A 22291-nucleotide genomic window follows, 5' to 3' on the forward strand; every position below is an offset into this window, starting at 1 on the left:
CATAAATATAGTGGAATATGTTTATGAAATGAGACAGGTATATCAAAGGTTGCATATTGCCAATATTTTTGCATTTTGGACACCAGTATTTTGTGTGAAGGAACGTGATATCTGGGACATTCTAGTGTAGTCTGGCTTTCTACATATAGCTAGATGTCAGTGCTCTTCCAACATGGATACTCACTGTATGTCTGCGATCTCTGAAGAATGGCGGGGGTGGAAAGATTGGTGGAGGTGGAGGAGTTAAGAGACAGCATCCTCCATTACTGCTTCGTTTCTTCTGTTCTAGGGAAGGAAAAGCTGCCAGAAAAAGGTTTGAAAAATGTAAGTGGTGATTTACCTGTATGATAACTTAATAATTTTTTTTTTTTCAATGCAGGAGACAAAGCAAAGCATGTTAGGGGAAATGTCTGATTTCAGATGAGGTTCCAAGCCTTTCCCATTCTTCCCAATAATGTATTTTTATTCTGTCTGTGTCACCATGAGGATGATTGGATATACAGTATAGGTAATAAGGGACATAGACAAAGATTCCAGCTTTAACCACCATAGTGACCAGATCCACAGGACTTCTTAAAGCTAATAGATTGCAAATCTGATGAACACCAAGCCTGCAACCTCATAATTTGATCGATATAAAGACAATTGTATTCATCCACAAAGCCATCAATACTACACAATGGAGAAGGGAGAGGATGCTGGCACCGGCAAGGGACCCCTCTCATGGACTTCAAGCTGTTAGGGCTTGTTCACAAGTCCAGTAGGATACTTAGATAGCTTTTCAGAGCTGTGAGGGTGGCCGTAGGCAGTCGGCCTAGTGCACCAGTGGTGTGGATGATCCCAGAGGTCCAGTGAAGCTGACTGTGGAAGTGAAGGCAGAGCAACTCTTGAAAAATAGTGTCCTGTAAATCCATTAAAGTGAGACGGAACGGTGTGGAGAGGGCAGAGGACTTTCCGGGTGGCCACGTTGTGATCCCGGGTGGGAGAGGAGTTCCATGTCTGATCTGATTACACACCCCTGCTGGTGAGGGAATGCAATGTGGATGATCGGAATTTTTTGTGGATACAAATGCTTATGTGACCCCCTATAATCAAGATGTCATATCCTTCTGTTAAGGAGTACGTATTAAGAGCACTGGGTGAAAGTGTGGAGGTGAAGGCTTTAGGATCTCACTTCTATCAAGTCTGTGCTTGTATCAATTGCTGCTGTTAATCACTTAACTAGCTCCGATATTTTAAAGCACCAAAGACTTTAATTATTTATTTGCACAAGTGCACTTTTTCATTGTGAATATAATGTGTTGAGCGCAATATTTTTACCAATATCACAAAGACAAAATACAACAGAGGTTCTTAGGTTCTTACTCTTAACCACTTTATTAAACAAAATGAGGGTTCCACCTTCATATATTCTATAAAAGCATGTTTACTAACATAAGACATTTTTTTTTTATGTGAAATGTATTCTTAAGGGTCCTATCAGTTAATATTTTCCATTGGTCGATCCAGCCCAACTGCAGTTACATTTTTTTAGTTTTAAATTAAGATCGTATGAGACTTCAGATAAGTAAAAGGGGGGAAGGTGGGGGGGGGGGGATACTGATACCTAAACATTTTTTTATCCTAATGCAAGGAATGCATTAAGGTAAAAAATGTTTAGGCTTTACAACCACTTTAAACAAATTAGGAAAGAGTCTAGACGAAAAATTAATTGTCAAATAAATGAGACAAATCATATTTTTTTTCCAGGCAAAATACAAAAAATTAGTGTATGTGAGAGTTTGCATGTGAGAAAGAACTTTGATGTAACATTTATCATAAATGTTTTTTAGCAGAGCGCTATCCCATACATGGCAGGAATCTACAAACATGACTTATCCTAAAGTATAACTAGAGGCAAAATCTTTTTTTACTTTTGGATAGAGTAGAGAGGGATTAAAACACCTTTCAGGCTTGTATTGCTGTCTGTGCCACTGTTAGGGAGATTCACCCTCTCCATTTGTCCTGTTTACCATTATGACCAAGAGTAAATGTACAGGAAAATCTCAAATTTTGGGTGGCCCCAGAACAGGAATAGAGGGGAAATCCTCCAATGGGGACACTAGTTCTGGTGACGATGGTGACTAGGCGTTCTTTCACTTCAGATGGATTTCCTCTCAATTCCTGTTTTGGCAATTGGTTAGGAAGTGAAAGAAAAGCTCCCCAATAAGACAGAGACCTAAAAAAATAAAAATAAAAAAAAATGACCGGAGTAATAACCCTCCCTTTCTAAGATGTAAAAAAAAAAAAAAAAAGTTCCACTTAAGGTGTTGTTGCCTTGTCAGGCAATACACATGATCTTTTTTCTCAATGCGTGGATAGAAAGCCCCAACTATTTAGGAAAATTGTGCAGCACCAAACTGCATGGAGCTGCAGCCCCATGCGGTTTGGTGCATGCAAAAGTGTGTGCACTTTGCTGATGTGTGTGGGTGCCAAAAACAATTAACTTCTCTGTGAGCCGGTAGCGTCATCGATTTTGTGTGCTTTCCTGACATGTGAACCAAGCCCTACATTAACACACACATGCAAATAAAATCAGTGAAAGTTAAAACTATGCTTTCAGTTTTTCTAGGGCCTTTCTTGGCCTTTTAATGAATTGTCAAGTTGTTCTAATTTAGATTATATGAACAAAACTATAATCCTCAGAATCTATCTTATATTATCTTTGTAAAAAATTGTTGACATACCAAGTCATATTTTAAAAGGTCCACTATAACAAAAAAAATTCTATTTGACAAACCCCATAATACTGAGGTGCTGACAACAGTCACCTTTTATTCATATATTTTAAATCTTTTTTTGCAAAGGAAAACAAAAACTGTTGCTGTCACTGCTTAAAAAGGTTTAGCAGAGTTTAGAGTTAAAGTGGTTCTAAAAGCTGAAGGTTTTTTAGCTTCACGCATTCTATGCATGAAGGTAAAAACACTTCTGTGTGCAGCCCCTCCCAATCCTTACCTGAGCTTCCTCCAATCCAGCGATGTTCAAGATAGACTCGGCTGTCCCGGGACTCTTCCTCCTCATTGTCAATCACAGCCAGTGAGCCAATAAGGAGAGAGCGAGGAGGGGATGGCCGAGCCACAGTTCTATGTGTCTTATGGACGCATAGAGCAACGGCTCAGGAGCGAGCATGCTGTGTTGCCCCCAGGGCAAGAAACTTTCTCTCCCTGCACTGCTTGAGGGGGATGAGCCAGGAACACCAGCACCACCACCACCCAAAAAGAAGAGGATCAGAGCTGCTCTGTGCAAAACCACTACACAGAGCAGGTAAGTATAACACATTTGTTATTAAAAAAAAAAGCAAAGCTCTAATACCACTTAATTTGTCACTTAAATAAAAAGGACATGTTCACCTAAAGCTGGCTATACACTTCTTACCTATCTATGAAAGGTCTTAATAGTCCTAATCCCAAACCGAACAAGAACCTGCTATACTGTGACTCATACAGACCAATATCACTAATAAATGTGGGTGTGAAGATTTTCTCCAAAATCTTAGTGATGCGGCTGAACTCCGTTATTACCACCTTAATAAGTGCAGATCAAACGGGCTTTATTCCTGGTCGCTCGACACATACTAACATTCAAAGGTTGTTTACCAATCCTCAGACCCCTAACACTCTTTCATTACCTAGAGTAGTTGTAACACTAGATACACAAAAAGCTTTTGACTCTGTCGAATGGCCCTATTTATTTTACATTCTAGAAAAATTTGGTTTTGGAAATACTTACCTTAATTGGATTGGCATTTAATATGATAAACCACTGGCCCAGCTCCGCATTAATGGTAGAATTTAAAAACCCTTTCAAATACATTGAGGTACCAGACAGGGCTGTCCATTATCCCCCTTATTGTTCACCCTTGCTATAGAGCCCCTAGCACAACTTCTTAGACAGTCCACTGTATTCCAGGGCATATGGATTGGTTCCTTAGAAGAACGTGTTTCCCTCTATGCAGATGATATGCTGCTCTATCTTTCCGACCCCCAATATTCAAACATGTCTGTGTTGAGGCTCATACAGGACTTTGGAACCCTCTCTGGATTAGAATTAATCGGTCCAAATCTAGCGCATTTTCTGTATATCTGAATACCCCACTTATCTTGCCGTCAGATTGTCCTTTGCAGTTGACTACTTTCTTTAGATAATTGGGGATCCAAATACAGTTGCCATTATCTACCTATGTATCCAATTACCTCCTCCCCTGCATAACTTTATTTAAAACCAAAATGGATAGTTGGAAAACCTTGCCGTTGACCTTAATGGGGAGCATAAATCTTTTCAAAATGGTTTTCTTACCCAAATTCTTATATATTTTATCCAATTGCTCAGGATATATACCAAAAAAATTATTTTAAGAAAATAGGATTTCCTTCTCTCTGCATTGCTTTGGTATCTGTTAGAGAAATTAAGAATGTCTTTATAATCATTTATGTATAAGGCTGACTGTGACTCCATTTTTTTCTGCTTGAATACAATCTAACTGGTTTTAAATGCCCTATACTATATATGGTAATGGCTAGATTTCAGAGTTTGTAAGATGAAGCTTCTTCCCCTTTAAGGAAATGGCAATAAAAACAGACATTCCTCATTGTCCTGGGGGAAGGGTTAAGTCAGGATGTTTAACTGTATATAAATGTGCCAGCTAGCTTAAGAAGGCAGACAAGTCTCAGATAAGAAGCCAACTAGGCTAGCTACTGTGTATGGTGCCCTATACCACGGGTCACAGGCGGCTAGAACCGGTGGGTGAATATCTGACAATCTCCTGTACTTGTCTCCTCGTATACGAGAAATAAATCTTTCCTTGTATCAGCTTGTGGTCTAAAGGTGATTTCCCTTACAGTATCCTAAAACAACAACAATCTCTCTAACTACACTCCAACAAAGCTGGCTATACACTGTGTGAATTTTGGTTGGTTCCTTGGACCCTTCAATCCCCGAACTGCTTTACGACGGTTTGATCAAATTTTGTTGAAGGAACCTGCTCGAAAATTTTCAACCAAACAGTGACTGCAAGCATTCTGATATAGCCACTGTTCGAACCAGCAAGGCCAAATATCAAAATACAATAGACACAGCGGGACACTAGTTTATTTGTGCTGAATAGAGAGAATGGAGGAATCAGTTAGTGTTTTTTTGTTCAGCTTGCAGCCTAAAGCTATCCTGTCTTGTGCTGTGTGATTTCAATGCAGAATGAATTGCGTTGTCATCCTTTTAAAGAAAGTAGAAAAAATACAGATTTACTGGCAGGATCAACAGGTAATAAAATTATGATATATGGGAGACTCCAGCAAAAACTGCAGTTGATATTAGTGACAGCCTATAAAATGTATGTAATTTGTTATGTTGTCCATATTGCCGCTTTCTTTGTTACAGTTTTCTGGTGACATTACCAGATTAAACAAAAAAAATAAAAATAATGACCACATGATTATGATACAAACTTAAGGACACAAGCCTTGTACTTGTATGACTTGACATCCAATCCCTGTGTTATTTTACCGCACAATGGTTGGTGCAGCAACTATATAACACTTGTGATCAAAATAGACACACTGACACTGTTATTGCAACACTTGTGTGGTGTCATTCAGGTCCATAGCAGGTCGTCCCTATAAAAAGTAACTCTCAGTAACTGCGTAAAATACTAGACTAAGTACATTCCTACCTGTTAATTATAAGTCAGATTATTAGGATGTGTGGAAACTGTAAAGTCAATGTTAATAAACACATTGGTGGAGACTAAACAGTTCATAAAAGTGCTGTTCACTTAACCCTTAATCCTTTTTATTTGCTCTGGGTAACGGAAGTCTTTCTTGAGAAATGTAGAAGATCCCATTGTTGACTTCAAATGCAGACTGCATGGTTATCATACTACCTTTAATAGTTTGGGTCACTAACCTGGATTTATATAAGAACATTTTTCTTTCCTTTTATTTTGCAGGAAGATGATCTACTGCCTGTGCTAAAGTTGAAGTCATTATGCACTCCTTGCAATGTGTGTGTATGTATGTAGCCTGGATGTTTGACGATTTTTCACTAAATCGAAAACCATGTTTACCATGAACTCCAGCAATGCCCCCAAGACTTAGGCAGGCCTTACACGGTGCAAATTTCTTTCCTGCAATCATGGGTTTCAGGAAAGAAATTTGCACATTTCTTCATCAACAGAGACAATGCTGAAAGGGGAATCCCTCCTGCCGGGCCATTGTCTGCTCCTGTCGGTAGAAGACAGTGATTTTTGCTAGCGGCTATAGCGATAATCGCAAGCGTATCAGGCAGGCTGGTTGTACCCAAGTTGATTGATTGATCAAGCCTGGCCATTCACAGTTCAAACCTGCTGAGAATCAAACCATGTATGGCCAGCCTTAGTAGCAAACAATGCTGCTTGGGTAAATACAGACTACAGGACCACAAGTAAAAGATAATGTCTGAGACATTAGACAAAGGAAACACACAGATGGACAAATATAACTAGGACAAGACAAACAAGCAAAGCAGGGACAGGAGACTAGGACTTAAGGGAAACAAGCAGACAAGCCTGGAGGTCAAAGCAAAGGCACAAGGCAAGATTCAGAGGAAGAACTGGAAAAAGACAGACAATGTCAAGAATACAAGATGTTAGGGCTCATTGACTACTCAATGACGAAAAACAAAGAAAAGAGAAAGCATTAGATGACACTGGAAACAGTTCAGGAAAGATGTATTACTGGAAGGCTAAAAGGTGAATCACAACAAGCACAAGGCCCATAGGACGTGATCTAGAGAGGTTCCACAGAATGCCCCAGGGATCTGTGTAGAGAAAAGAAGTCCTTAAATGCCTTCAGAGATTGCTGAAAAAAGGTGCAGGTGAGAAGATGGGAGGACAAGGACATATGACAGGCAGAGAAAAGCAATGTTGAAATGCTGAAAAAAAGACCAGACTAATCTCACATACATTACAGAACAGATATACTACATGAAGTCTACTCCAGTAAGATCATAGCAACATAATACCTCATAATAATCTTACTTGTCGATGCCTGCATCAACATAATCATACCCATGTTGTTTGATTACATTAATATCTACTACTAACTTTCCTGTGAAACTTGAATACTACACAGAGGAGGTGATGACACCAACTGGGTCACAGTGCAATATCTTAGAACACTGATCTATAAAAAAAAAAAAAAAAAAAACACAGTGTAATCCTTTCTGCTGTAACACACACGCCATAAGTTCTAAGCATGCAAACTTTTTTTTTTATCTCATTCTTGCTGTTTTGTCTTGGTAGTAATAGGCAAATCTGTCAAGAATGAGATAGAGCAGACATCTTGTCTTCACTGTCCTCCCACACATCCAATTATTTCAAGTAAACCAACTCCTAATATAAGATAAAGCATTTTAGTTTTCTGGATTGGAGTAGCCTGATTACAATTATCTCAAATAATTATAATTTATGAGTAATTTTATATTTGTTTGGTATTTACTACTGAAAATGTTAACAAATGCATAAATATAAATACAGTATTGGATTGCGAGGATAATTAGTTCTGGAAACATGCTTGTAATCCAAAGCATTCTTACAGTATATCAAAGCGAATTTCCCCATAAGAAATAATGGAAACTCAGATGATTTGTTCCACAACCATTTATTCATAAGTTCTTTAGTTTATTGTCCATATAAAAAAAAATATAGCAATGTGATAGGCTGTGTAACAATAAAATGTCCATCCAGAAATGGCAGCCTCCACAAGGGGATTAGAAGCAAAATCCATCAGGAGCTAAAGTATAAAAGAGAAGAGAGACACCTCTAAGTGTATCAATGTGGTTACATTTACCATGGTTGATGAATAAAAGAGGCACATCAAAGAATGCAGGCAACCGGGGTAAAGCTGTCCACATAAACCATCCTCTTCACCCCCAGCTCTCATTGCCATCAGTCTGCAGTCGTGACCGGGAAGACTACCCCGCAGTGGAGTGATCGGAAAGCGAGGTTTGAAGTGTTCGTGGAGAGATGATGTCGATAGCAGTGCAGAGGATGGTCTATGCGGATAGCTTTACCCCAGATGTGCCTGTTTTAATCATCAACTATGTGAGTTGCTAGATGTTGTACCTTCATTAAATGTAACCATATTGCTACACTAAGGAGGCGCCTCTCTTCTCTTTTATACACTTTAGCTCCTGCTGGATTTTGCTTCTAATCCCCTTTGTGGAGGCTGCCATTTGTGACTTCTTCTCTTCTTTTTTATACTCAGTTGTGACATGACGCTACTTGTATATCAAGACATCGCTTGTTTATCAAGTCAAAATTTATAAAAAAATTAGCTTGTCTTGCAAAACTCTCTCAAACCAAGTTACTCTTAATCCAAGGTTTTACTGTACTATATAAGTTTGGCATTGGTATTTTTATACATGAAAAAAAGCTATTCAGGTACTAAAGGCCTTTAAATTTCACTAGTGGGCGTGTTGTCTTATGAACAAAAATCAATAAGGGCAACCAAAATAAGATAACAAATAAAACGATATATACATAACACAGAAATTATCAGTTGACGACTAGCACTTATAAAGTGATTCCACAACACTTTGTGCTATATTCAAAACACCAAAATGAGTGCATTGCAACCAAAAGTTAGCAATGAATACTTCAGTGAATAATTGAACTACTTCCCTTGTGAATATATGAATACAAGTCTGCAATGTGTAATCATAAAGTCCAAAATGAATTCAATCACCACAGGGAAAATGAGAAGTGCTTTGTTTCTCCACACCAATGAACAATGGCCGCTCATCTCAAAGATACGACCCCTACATTACCAGTAAAGTCATAAAGTGCTTTGTCCCCCCCCAGGAAATGAAACTCCTGGTATCATGCTTTATCCTCAATATCACCACACATAGGCACATCCCATCATCAGGTACAAGAAGTGTGCATTTAGAAATAGAGAAAAACACAAGACCTAATGTTCTCCATTTAAACATGTAATTTAAGTTAATTAAAAAATGGAATTGCACTTACAAAGTAAAGCACTATTGCCAATGCTATTATCAAACAAATGAAAAAGGAAATATTTAATAATAATTATTTGTTAAAAAACAAAAAGCATCATTCTGTAATCTAAGTAAAAAATAATGAAATATGAAATACAATCAGCATCACTTAAATACAAAATATAACATCTATTCTAAACTTCAGATTGCCTAACTTTCCTTTTTGATTTTGTCAAGGAGTGTGACCTATAGCTTTGCACTGGACGATTGTGGGGATGTGGCTTGGACAGTTCCTAACTTTATTTAATCAACAAAGTTATGCGACATGGGATCCCTGACATTATAGAACAAGTCCTGTTGAATGTGACCAACAATACTGGATTGTATTTCATTGCTTCTCTGGTTTAAGGACATGTCAAAAAGACTCTTGTGTGAGAAGAGGGTGTTGCCTGGACTTCTCTATCCTTCAGCCAGTTAACTAATTAAAACTTCTAAACTCTGATCTCTTTAGCCTCACTCTTCACAGTAGTAATTCCTCCCCAAGTGCGTTAATTCAGAGAGTAGTGGTTAATGATTCTTACTCTGAATGGTTTAAGGTTATCAGCGGTGTACCCCAAGGTTTAATGTTGGGACCCTTACTTTTTAATACCTTTATAAATGATATAGGGTCTGAGGATCAAAGTACAATTTCAGTCTTTGCAGATGACACAAAGCTATGCAGTGGAATACAGTCCTTACAGGATGTCTCCAACTTACAAGTCGACCTCAATGCACTGTTTAACCGGTTGCCGACCGCCGCACGACTATATACTGCGGCGGTCAGCCCCGGCCAGGCAGAGTGACGTATCGGTACGTCACTCGCCTGTCACTGACTTGCGAGCCTATCGCGGGCGGGCGCGCGCCCGCCGCGGCTCGTTCACAGGCAAGTCAGTGCGTGTGACCGGCGGACTCGATGTCCGCCAGTCACACTGCGATCGCTCCTGTGAAGGGAGAAAGACAGAGCAGCTTGTGTAAACAAGCTGCCTGTCAGTTCTCCCTGTGTAAAAGTGAAGATCTGTCCGTTCTACTATGTAGAACGGTGGATCTTTGCTTTTACACCAATAGGAATGTCCCTACACAGTTAGAAGCACGCCCCTAGGACACACTTAACCCCTCCCTGTCCAATAAAGTTAACCCCTTCCCTGCCAGTGTCATTTTTGCAGTAACAGTGCATATGTATAGCACTGATTACTGCAGTAATGTCACTGGTACCCCCAAAAGTGTCAAAAATGTCAGTCAAGGGCCCGATCTGTCCGCCGCAATGTCGCAGTACCGAAAAAAAAATCGCAGATCGCCGCCATTACGCGTTAAAAAAAAAAACACCAAAAATGACAGAAATCTTTCCCTTTGTTAGTAAACGCGATAACTTTTGCGCAAACCAATCAAAATATGCTTTTTGCGATTTTTTTTACCAAACATAGGTAGCATAAAACAAATTGGCCGAAAAATGTTAAAAAATTTTGATTTTTACTTTTTTTTTTGGGGAATTTCATATAAAAAAATGTGAAAAATATTGTTATTTTTGCAAAATTTACGCTCTTTTTTTGTTTATAGCGCGTGATCAAAAAATCGCACAGGTGATCAAATACCACCAAAAGAAAGCTCTGTTTGTGGGGAAAAAAAGGACGTCAAATTCGTTTAGGTACAGCGTCGCACGACCGCGCAATTGTCCGTTAAAGTCACGCAGTAAAAAATCGCAAAAAAACCCCTGGTCCTTTAGCAGCCAAATCCTCCGGGGCTTAAGTGGTTAATGGGGCAACTAGGTGGCAAATGAGGTTTAATGTTGATAAATGTAAATTTATGCACTTGGGCTAAGAATATGCATGCATCATACATACTAAGGGGAGTACAACTGGGGGAATCAATGGTGAAGGATCTGGGGGTTTTGGTATATCATAAGCGTAATAAAAGCATGCAATGCCAAGCTGCAGTTTTCAAAGCTAGCAAAGTCCTTTCTTGTATTTAGAGAGGTATGGACTCCAGAGAGAAAGATATAATTTTGCCCCTGTACAGGTCATTAGTAAGACCCCATCTGGAAAATGCAGTTCAGTTCTGGGCACCAGTTCTCAAAAAGGATATCGGGGAACTGGAGAAAGTGCAGAGAAGGGTAACCAAACTCTATCCCTCCACAGGTAATCTATGCTGCTTTCAAAATCCACCTTTAACTGGAATAGAATCCTTGTTTCTAATTTGCTCAATGTTAATCTATGCTGCTTTCAAAATCTTTACCTCTGTCCATAGAACACATGTTTATTTTGCTTTCTCTTGTCTATACCTAAATTATCAGCTGTCCTTATCTTTATTACTCTGCCATTCTGCTCTCTTGCTATTTCTTGTAGTCTGTCTTTGGTGTGAGAAGTTTATTCTGTTAGCCATGTGTCCCTCCTATGCAATCCTAATTGATTAATTGGCAATACCTCCACCCAACAGTATAAATCTAAGCCCTTTCTAGGGGATGCACAGGCAGGTATTGCATTGGCAACTATCATCTTGGATAAAGTATTAATACTGGATTAAGTATTACACTTCGGCTCAGCACTTCAGTGAATGCACAAAGTGAACATCCAAAGCATACAACTGCAAACCAACAGACAGACTACAGGTGACCTTAGTCTCTATACAACTCTACCATCCCACATTCAGTCTACTCCTCAATCTCACCACCCTGTAGTATGCAATTCCCTTCTCCTTCTCATGTTTGCATCCTTTCTCCTAAAACTTTCTCTCCTTTACCCCTCTTCTCCGCCCCACAGCTTGTATATATCACCCTCACTCCTATCCTCACTTTTATACTGCACTCATCAACTCCTGCTGATTCTGAACCCACACACCAATAAAACCTCCAGGACACTGAGATGTTTCCCCCCTCATAAATCATACTCCCATATCACCCCCTACACCCTTCTGCTTCTCCTAATCTCTGGAGATATTTCCCCAAATCCTGGACCCCCATCATTTGCCTTTGGCAAACATACCTGCCACCCCCTATCCTCTGACACCAGCCGAAATCCACAACATCTGGTTTCTATTCCTCTTCTGCCTAGAGCCAACCTCCCCTTCTCCTGCGCCCTCTGGAATGCCCACTCTGTTTGCAACAAAGTCACCTCTGTCCATGACCTATTTATCACAAATTCCTTCAACCTGCTTGCAATTACTGAGACCTGGCTTCAAGAATCAGACTCTCCTTCTCCTGCTGCCCTCTTCCATGGTGGCCTCCTGTGGACTCACTATCCCAGGCCTTGTGGACGGAAAGGAGGGGAAAGGAGGTGGCGTTGGAATTCTGCTTTCCCCTCAAAGCACTTTTCAGGTTCTTTATCCACCCCCCTCTCTGTCCCTCTCCTTATTTGAAGCTCATTGTATTTGTCTATTTTCTCCAGTTTATTTGAGAATTGCTGTGATCTATCGGCCTCCTGGACCGGTATCAGGCTTCCTTGATGACTTTTCTGCCTGGCTACCCTACTTTCTCTCTTCTGAAATTCCCACAATCATTCTTGGAGACTTCAACATCCCTGTTAATCTTAACACTCCTGCTACTTCTAAACTTTTGAGCTTAACCTCCTCTTTTGACCTAAAACGATGGACACATGCTTCTACTCACTCTAATGGCAACAGCCTTGACTTCATGTTCTCCTACCTATGCACTTCTCGCAACCTCTCCAACATTCCATTCCCTCTCTCTGATCACCACCTCATTAGTTTCAGTCTCTCCTTGTCCTCCTCCTTACCTTCCAACTACTGAACAATTACCCGTAGAAACCTTCCCCATCTTAACCCTTCACTTCTTTTTTCTGCTACAGATTGTCTCTTCAACACAATCTCATCCCTTTACTGCCCCAACATGGCCACTTCTGCCTACAACAGTTCACTGTCATCTACCCTGGATGCCTTGGCCCCCCTCACTACACACAGAATCAGGCCCCAACCGCTACAACCCTGGCAGACAGATAATACCAGAAGCCTCAAAAAACGCAGTTCCTGACTCCACACTGCCAAACAGACCTATTTTATCACTCTCATTAACACCCTCTCACACAGTCCCAGTCAACTCTTTTATACCTTCAACACTCTAGTTCATCCTCCATTTCTCCCACCCACTAACTTACTCACTGACCAAAAGATTGCCAATCACTTCAAAAATAAGATTGATACAATTCGTGAAGAGATCTTTACACTACAAATATCTCCCTCACCTTACACACCTTGTCCTCCTGCACAATTAATACTTCCCTTGTTTAACCCAACTACTGTAGAGGAAGTCACTAACATTTTTTCTAATGCCCATCTAACTTCCTGCCCCCTGGACCCAGTTCCTTCTCAAATACTACAGTCACCCTCTGGCTCTATCCTACACTCTTTAACTCATATCTTCAACCTCTCCCTCGCCACTGGCATCTTCCCCAACTCTCTAAAACATACACTAGTAACTCCCATACCAAAGAAAGCCTCACTAGACCCCACCAATCTTAACAACTTAAGACCCATCTCCTTACTCGCTTTTGCTTCCAAACTCCTTGAACGTTTAGTCTACAACCGCCTGAGCAAGCACCTCGTTGAGAATAAGCTTCTTGATCCCCTTCAGTCTGGATTTCGCCAGCAGCACTCCACAGAAACTTCTCTCCTAAAACTTACAAATGACTTACTAACAGCTAAAACCAATGGTCACTACTCTGTTCTCTTACTCTTGTACCTCTCTTCTGCCTTTGATACTGTTGACCACCCCCTCCTTCTAAAAAAACTCAGTTTGCTCTCCATGGCTGTGCTCTCCATTAGTTTGAATCTTACCTATCTCACCGCACCTTCAGTGTCACTTAGAATCCCCCTTACTCCCCTGCAACTCCTCTTACCGTTGGGGTCCCCCAAGGTTCTGTCCTTGGACCGCTACTATTCTCAATCTATACCTCCTCCCTGGGTCAGCTAATAGCCTCCCATGGCTTCCTCTACCATTTCTATGCTGATGACACTCAAATCTACCTCTCTACCCCTCAGCTCACCCCATTAGTCTCCTCCCTCATCACTGATCTACTAACAGACATATCAGTCTGGATGTCACACCAATTCCTCAAACTGAATTTATCTAAAACCAGGCTTATAACATTTCCTCCTCCACGTACCCCTTCCCCTGAATTCTCTGTCAAGATCAATGGAACAACTATCAGTCCTTCCACACATGCCAGGGTGCTAGGGGTAAACCTGGACTCTGCACTGTCCTTTCAGGCTCACATGCAATCCCTGTCCAAATCATGCCGCCTTAACCTCTGCTACATCGCTAGAATACGGGCCTTTTTAACCAATGACACCACCAAGCTTTTAATTCACGCCCTGGTTATCTCTCGCCTCGACTACTGCAACTCCTTCCTCATTGGATTACCTTTACATAGATTATCCCCCCTTCAATCCATAATGAATACTGCTGCAAGACTTATCCACCTTACCAACCGTTCAGTGTCCTCCACCCCTCTCTGCCAATCCCTTCACTGGCTTCCACTCACCCAACGAAAAAAATTCAAAGTGCTAACAATAGTTTACAATGCCATCCACAACTCTGCCCCCAGCTACATCACGAACCTTATCTCAAAATATCAACCAAGCCGCTCTCTTCGGTTCTCCCAAGACCTCCTGCTCTCTAGCTCCCTTGTCACCTCTTCCCTTGCTCGCCTCCAGGATTTCTCCAGAGCTTCTCCCATTCTTTGGAACTCTCTACCCCAATCTGTCTGACTGTCCCCTAATCTATCCCTCTTTAGACGATCCCTGAAAACCCTTCTCTTGAAAAAAGCCTAGCTATTAACTAATACACTGTTTCACTGTCTCCATCAGCTCATCCCCCACAGCTATTACCTTTTGTATCAATTGACCCTCCCTTTTAGATTGTAAGCTCTAACGAGCAGGGCCCTCTGATTCCTCTTGTTCCAAATTGTATTGTAACTGTAATGTCTGCCTTCATTTTATTAAGTGCTGCGCAAACTGTTGGTGCTATATAAATCCTGTATAATAATAATAAGAGGCATGGAGGAGCTCAGCTATGAGAAAAGATTAGAGGAACTGAATTTATTCTCTCTTGAGAAGAGGAGATTAAGGGGGATACGATCAACATGTATAAATACATAAGGGGTCCATATAGTGAATTTGGTGTTGAGTTGTTCACTTTAAGGTGAACACAGAGGACAAGGGGGCACTCTTTACGTCTAGAGGAAAACAGATTTTGTCTCCAAATACGGAAAGGTTTCTTCACCACAAGAGCTGTGAAAATGTGGAATAGACTCCCTCCAGAGGTGGTTCTGGCTAGCTCACTAGATTGCTTTAAAAAAAGGCCTGGATTCTTTCCTGGGTGTACTTAATATAAGTGGGTACTAATATTTATAGGTAAAATTGATCCAGGGAATATCTGATTGCCTCTCAGGGGATCAGGAAGGAATTTTTTTCCCCTGCTGTAGCAAATTGGATCATGCTTTGCTGGGTTTTTTTTCGCCTTCCTCTGGTTTAACTGCGGGTATAGGATTGTATATATGGGATTGTATGGTTGGGTTTTCAATACGGTTTTTTTGTTTTTTGTTTTTTATTGGTTGAGCCAGATGGACTTGTGTCTTTTTTCAACCTGACTAACTATGTAACTATGCGGCCTTTAGCTTGTCTCAGCTGAGGCCTCAAAATCCACCTGGTGAAACTTGATGGCAGTCTTGCAAATTTTGGAATCAGATGCTTGATGCTGAAAAGTCCATGAGACACCAACAGCCTTGGTGGAATGGACTCTGATAGGGAAAGGGCGTACTCTGTCCCTAAGGGCATAGGCCCTGGAGATGAGCTGATTGATTCATATGCCAAAGTTGGAGTGGGAAGCAGGATATACTCTATGATAGTCTACATGCAGAACAAAGAGGAAATCTTCTAGGAGTGACTGTAGCTGCCTGACCATATTCCAGACCTGTAGCGCAATATCACTGCCATGTTTTGGGACAAGACAAAGGCAAGAAAGGACTATATCCTCATTGAGGTGGAACGAAGGGACCATCTTGGCTTAAAACATAAGGTTTTGTTCTCAAAACCACTTTGCCCTAGGTCAAAACAATAAAGGGCTCTTTACAGGAAAGAACTGCTAACTCAGAAACTTGTCTAAGGGATATAATGTATACCAGGAGGGCAATCTTACAAGTGAGGTCTTCCAAAGGAATGTTTCTAATTGGTTCAAAGGTTGGTTTTTGAAGTGCAGAGAGTAAAAGGTTCAGATCCTAAGAGAGAATGAATTGGGGAATTACGCAAGCAACGCTCTGAAGAAAAGTCTTGATTAGTGATTGTGAAGCAAGACGTTTCTGTGAGAGAATAGATAAGGCAGAGACCTATACTTTAAGAGTACTCAGGGCCAGATGCTAGTCAAGATTAAATGGAAGAAAGGCCAAAACATGAGTGATAGAGTAATCCCTGGGCTTCCTGTTCTCGCAGCAGTCATAGTAAACTTTCCATGTGTGATGGCTAATGTTGCAGGAGTGGGATATTCTTGCTCTGAGTAATGTGGGAAAAACAGAGTTAAATTACTCCTAACTGGGCAGCAGCCATGCTGTTAAAGCCAGGGACTGAGCAGCGGGAATAAATAGTGGGCCTTGGGCCAGTAATTTTGATCTGTTTGGAAGAGGCAAAGCCTGTCCGCCAGAAGTCTGAGTATGTCTGGGTACCGTGGTCTTCTGTGCCAATTTGGTGCCATGAGAATAAATAGAACCTTCTCTGTCTTGCACAACAGTCGAGAAAGAATCTTTACTGGAGGGAAGGCATAAACACCTTGAATTGAGTCCAAGGAATCGCCAAGGGACCTATCATCAAGCTCAGAACCCTCATGCAGAAGCAAACTCAGAAGTGCCATTTTGACCTGAGGGTCTATATGTGGGGCCTTAGAGTAGCAACTTTCTCCCAAGGAGGGAAGATTCTGTCTTGGGCTGTGTCAAAGATTAGCCCCAGGTATTCCAGATGGTGTGAGAGCTAGCTGGAAAGGAGACTTTGGAAAGTTGATAATACAAAAATGTTAAGGAACTGAACAATTTTTTAGATGTTGGCCAACATGATTTTGGTTGAGGAATACTTCAGCAAGAGCGAGGTAGCCTGTGAAATAAATAAGAAATAAATAAAAAGTAAATCACCTGCGCTTCGTGTTACCTCAAAACCGTCAAAGTTAGCTGCTGCTGTAATGTGTCAAAACACTTGCCTCAGAATATAAAAAAAAAAAAAAAAAAATATTTTGGAAGTAGCGCTGTCCTTCAACAAATTATACCGGTTTAAACAAAGTGTAATAACTTATGCAGTATATACATAAGTCCACACTGCAATACAAAATCCAAATTGTGTGTAAGTGCTCAGTGCCACTCAAAACAGCATCGGATCAAGTGTTATAACTGTATCAAGTAAAGTGCTCTGCAATGCATAAAGTCCTCTGTGATGGAATCTCTCCAGATAGACCCATAGTGCCCCAGGAACATACTGCACTAACCAGATTGTTTTGACCCCTAGTATTACCAAGTGTGTCTTCAAGCACTCAAAAATGGTCCAGAGATGAATGTGCCCCCCCCTTAATAATCCTCCATTCAGCTTAAAATAAATCTTCATAGACGCCCCTTCATATGGTCCAGAAAGTTTATCAAACATAACTATACTGGAAAGGGAAGGAGAGTTTCCTATAGTGTATAATGCTTTGTTAGAAAATGCAAATCAAATTCATGCACTTACATGATAAAAACATTATAATCGCCTGTATACCCAAAACCAGGAAAAAACACCAGGGTCCAAAATGGCCTCCCTGAGTTCATGACAGTGGATATGATGTCAGCCAAAAGTCCCGTCCTACACGTTTCATCATCAATCTGCAACATCTTTAGAAGCAAAACCTGTGAAATTAATGCCCGAGGTCTTCAGAAGCGGGGTCCACTTCTGAGCACCTTTTTTGAACACTCATGGTACAGAGGAGATCCTGAAGTAGAAGTAGAAGTGTTGGTCTCCCACAGCAGAACCCAAAAACGATGATGTGAGGGGAATAAGGGGATGTGTAGATAGGTGTCTTGTGTTTGGATTAAAGGAGGAAATCCCCCTTGTCTGAGATATACAACGACAGATCTTTTTAAAAATGTTATCTGGAAATTTGGCACATAAGGAAATCTGTTTAGAGATTTTAAGACCAGTATTGGGTGGATGCTGACATTTGGTTGTCAGAATGTAAATAGGTTTGAATAGAAATTTTTAACTTATAAAAAATTCAAAATTTATATTCCAAAAATAGAAAAAACATCCTTAAAAATAATCATACATCTTTATTTATGTGTTAAAAGTATATATGAAAATATTTAAAATTGTCTAAGTATTGACACCAATTGGATTGAAAAGAGTATAGGAACTTAAACTGTAGGGTCCCCAGAGATCATTATGTGTAGGTTGATGCGTTTCGCATGAAAACCTGCTTTCTCAAGACCTTGGATACTATACATTATATATCATCACAGTATGAAAAAATAACCAAAAATAATTTAATTTCTAATGAAAGAAAATTTGACAACCTAACCCCTGTTTGACAAAGGAAAAATAAAACACCCACAAGGGAAGATATTTTTTCCAAATTTAAAAATCACAAAATGTACATGCATGCACATAAACAAATACATGTCTCCAGATCTAAAAATAAAGATACATCAAAATATGTTCATCTCCATACCTTCCCAGATGTATTAAATTGGATCAGATCCAAGCACTAACCAAAAACACTAAGAATAGCAGAGAAAAGGGGAAGAGGGGAACAAACCCAGTAAATCCCCACTGGTCCATGGGGAACACCCACCTTGTGGACATGTTGCAGTAGAGAAAAATTATACGTATGTAGGTGACCACATAAGGTCAGCAAAGATATGTAGAGCGAAGAGCATATTACCTATACAGTATATGGAAAAATATAAATAAATATAAGCTTTACCTTAAACTATATTGTGGGGAAAAACAAAGAGGAGTTCATATGAATGCTTGAGTCCCCCAAAAAAGGAAAGAGGAGCTTGTTTTAGGATGTTGGTAGGAATGAAGCTTGTGGGGGAACATGATGCAAACATCTAGAGCTAAGAAAAGAAAACCAGAAAAGCAGTTTGAGTCAAACTTCTGATATGCCACCAAACCAGGGATTACAAATCTATAAAATGGCTAAATCTACCTGCTCCCTACATATGCAGTCTCTGAGTGGTCCTCCAAAAATTGTGTCTAAACAAATGTGCCCATGGGTCTCCTAATAAATATTCCCCCACATAGGGACAAGGTGTTATATGCCCAGATGATGTGGGCAAACTCCTCCTCCCACTGGAACTTGTGACCATCGGGGGAATCCACTGACCCCTTCCCCCAGAAAAGGGAATATACTATATCACATCACTCCCTTACTTTATTCAATTGACAAATAGACATGGCAGCAACTGCTGGCTGCAGGGCTGGACCTGCAAGAGCAAATTAGGCCTTTAAGAGGGCGTCAAAATGCTGATCAAAAGAATCGTTAAAGGTGGGAACATCCATCCTCATTAGAAACAGTTAGGTGTTTATTAAAACCTAAAATGGCTGGATCCAATACTGAAATAGTCAATTTCTTCTTAAAATCTTTTTACTTAGGATACATCTCAGTAAAAAAAACTTAGGATGAGTATATACCCTCTCAGGGTTGAGCCAGTGCTATCTATCTGCAATTGGAATAGTCTTTTTAAACGTAGCCAGTCTCTTCGCTGTGCATGCCTGAAAGGGAGCTAAAGTCATAGGTGGGGAGTAGTGTCATAATATGACATTGCTCCAAGACAAACAGCTATCACCCTGGGCAGAGCTCTGAGTTTTTTGTAGGTTAACTGCAGAACGCATGCTTTTTGGCCTTTTTGTCCCAGCTCCCTTCCAGCCTCTAAGTGAGGGAACCTCCTTGTAGGGAACTCACAGTTATGGAGTTTGGAATGGATGAGAATGTTTGTGTCCAGGAAAAAGGAACCACTATAACCAGACACTGACTCTGTTTCTGTCGTTGTGTCTCTGCAGAAGATGGCAGCAGGAAATCAGCAACATACTGTGTGTGTTTTTTGCCAGGTATGAATGCGTCACTAGGAAGGCGTGACCTTGTTACCTCATCCTTAGTTAAGTCTAGATAGGAGGTGAAACAGATAGGAAATTTAAAAGATGCCTCTTAAACTGCATTGTGTGCTATGCACTGCAAATTGTGATATTAGGAGACAGAGATTGGTGTTAACATACAGGGAACTTATCCATGACACTGAGCTTATTAGAGGTCCAGGCTTCACCCATCATGGTGAGCATACCTCTTTAGAGATGTTCGTGGTCTGGGTACTATAGGAATGAAACACAGCTCTGGCCCTGCATAGCACCCTGTGGTTGAATACACACATTGACTATGTGCCACAGGGAGCACCTAATGAAGGATCCAGTGCTTGGGCAAACATTACAGACTGGTCCAACATAGGATGATACAGTATGTAACTCAGGGTATATACTGATCCAAAAACTGCTAGATAACCTAAGACATTCAGAAGTCAGACCTTGATAGAAGCTTCAGACGAAAAAAATTGTTTAAAAAGAAAACTTCTCCAAAGGAGAACATGCTCATCACCTAAGGACACTAGCAACAAACTGGAGTCTCACAGAGTGGCAATGATATAGGGATGTGCCCTATGCAGGGCCGTCTTTAACACAGGGCAAAAGGGGCAGCTGCCCTGGGCCCAGTCATTTGTGTGGGGCCCAAAGAAGCTGCCCCTTGAGCCCACACTGTCTACAAATAGTTGATAAGTGGATTCGGGAGCGCCCCAAGAAAATGTTTGCCCGGGGTCCAATAAATATTAAAGACGGCCCTGGCCCTATGGGAGGTCCTAGCAAGTTTTTTTTTTCCATTACCAAGTCATCTGAAAATACCCTGCATATAACCCATGATCTACGAATGCAAGTCCTGTGTCCTTTACTGTATGATTAGGATAACAAAATTGTTTCCTAGCTAACAACATGTATTAAAATAGAAAATGTCAACAAGCAATTTCCTTTATGATAGTTGTGCTTAATATGTGCCCCTACCTCCCCTAATAGCTCTATTTGTCGTCATGTAAATAGGAAACAGACTCTGTTGATGTTGTTTTGTGAACAGTGTGGAGGTTCAGGGGATAATCTTGAAAAACACTTTGGCAATATCATTAACATAGAATGGTATCCTATGCCTGATTCTGAGAATGACAGATTACATTGCAGACAGGCTAGGCTCTCATTTCCACCTAGCATTTGAATAATTAGCTGAAATATCTGCTATTGCTAATTCCTACAATGAACCCAATGAAGTCAAATACTTTTTTTCACAAAATGTTTGAAAGAACAACAAGCTCCGCACAATCTCAAAAAAACGATGTATAAGGGCTTGTGTTAATGGGCAAATGCAACTTACTTTCTAGGTTCACTCTGCTTGCATTTGAGATCAGTTTGAAAGGCCTCTGAAATCATTCAGAGTTCACTGACGGATACATTTACCCTGCATAAATGAAGTGGCAAGGTCTCTGCAAAGTGGCCGCCCCCTGAAACCCCTATACTCACAATTACTGTGCAGCTTTGCAACCTATTGCTTCTTTGCAGCAGGCGATAATGCCTGGAACTTCTGAGTATGAGGGAGCATGTGACCTGCTCTCTTGTCACAAGGCCTAGCAGCCAATCAATAGGTCTGATCACATGACCAGAGGAGTGATATTACTGCTCCCCCATGTAGTTGACATCACTGATTTCAGCACCAGCTGTAGTGGAGAAAATAGGCTGCGAGGAGGCACAGATAAGGACAGTAAAAGGGGTCGGGGAATGCCCTTTGCAGAGACACTACCCAATTCCTCGCTGGCCACTACCATCTTTTCCCAGGAATACTCCTGGGTGTCAAGTTTTTGGGCTTCCTAATTGGTTGGTGGAGATTGACATCATTCCACACATGTGCACAGGAGTAAGTCATTTTGACACAGCTGGAGTGCACCAGGATTGCACGCATGAGCTGCGCATGTGCAGTATATATTCAATAGGCGACTGCTATCGGGCAGGTGAATGTGTGTTATTTCAGAAGAGACATAGCATGTCTCTTCTACGATAAGGAACTTGAAGTTTTTTACAAGTTAGGTTTATTTCGGCTTTAACCCTGCAACTTGTCAGATTATAGTTTCTTTTTCATTTTATTATTGCGATATCTGTCCTTTCTTAGCAAACATCTGATACTTTTTACAGTTATTTT

The 22291-nt window shown here is 40.6% G+C and overlaps 1 protein-coding gene across 2 annotated transcripts in view; it reads right to left on the reverse strand.

Annotated features, from left to right (window-relative positions):
- Positions 1–22291, reverse strand: part of COLQ (collagen like tail subunit of asymmetric acetylcholinesterase) — a 158176-nt gene that overhangs the window by 78407 nt on the left and 57478 nt on the right. For both annotated transcript variants that reach the window (XM_082259199.1, XM_082259200.1), the window contains exon 2: positions 185–300. In XM_082259199.1, the coding sequence (XP_082115325.1) occupies positions 185–300 (116 nt within the window). The remainder of the gene's footprint in view (positions 1–184; positions 301–22291) is intronic.

Source organism: Pelophylax lessonae (assembly GCF_965119305.1).
Source record: "Pelophylax lessonae genome assembly, chromosome: 5".
NCBI lineage: Eukaryota > Metazoa > Chordata > Amphibia > Anura > Ranidae > Pelophylax > Pelophylax lessonae.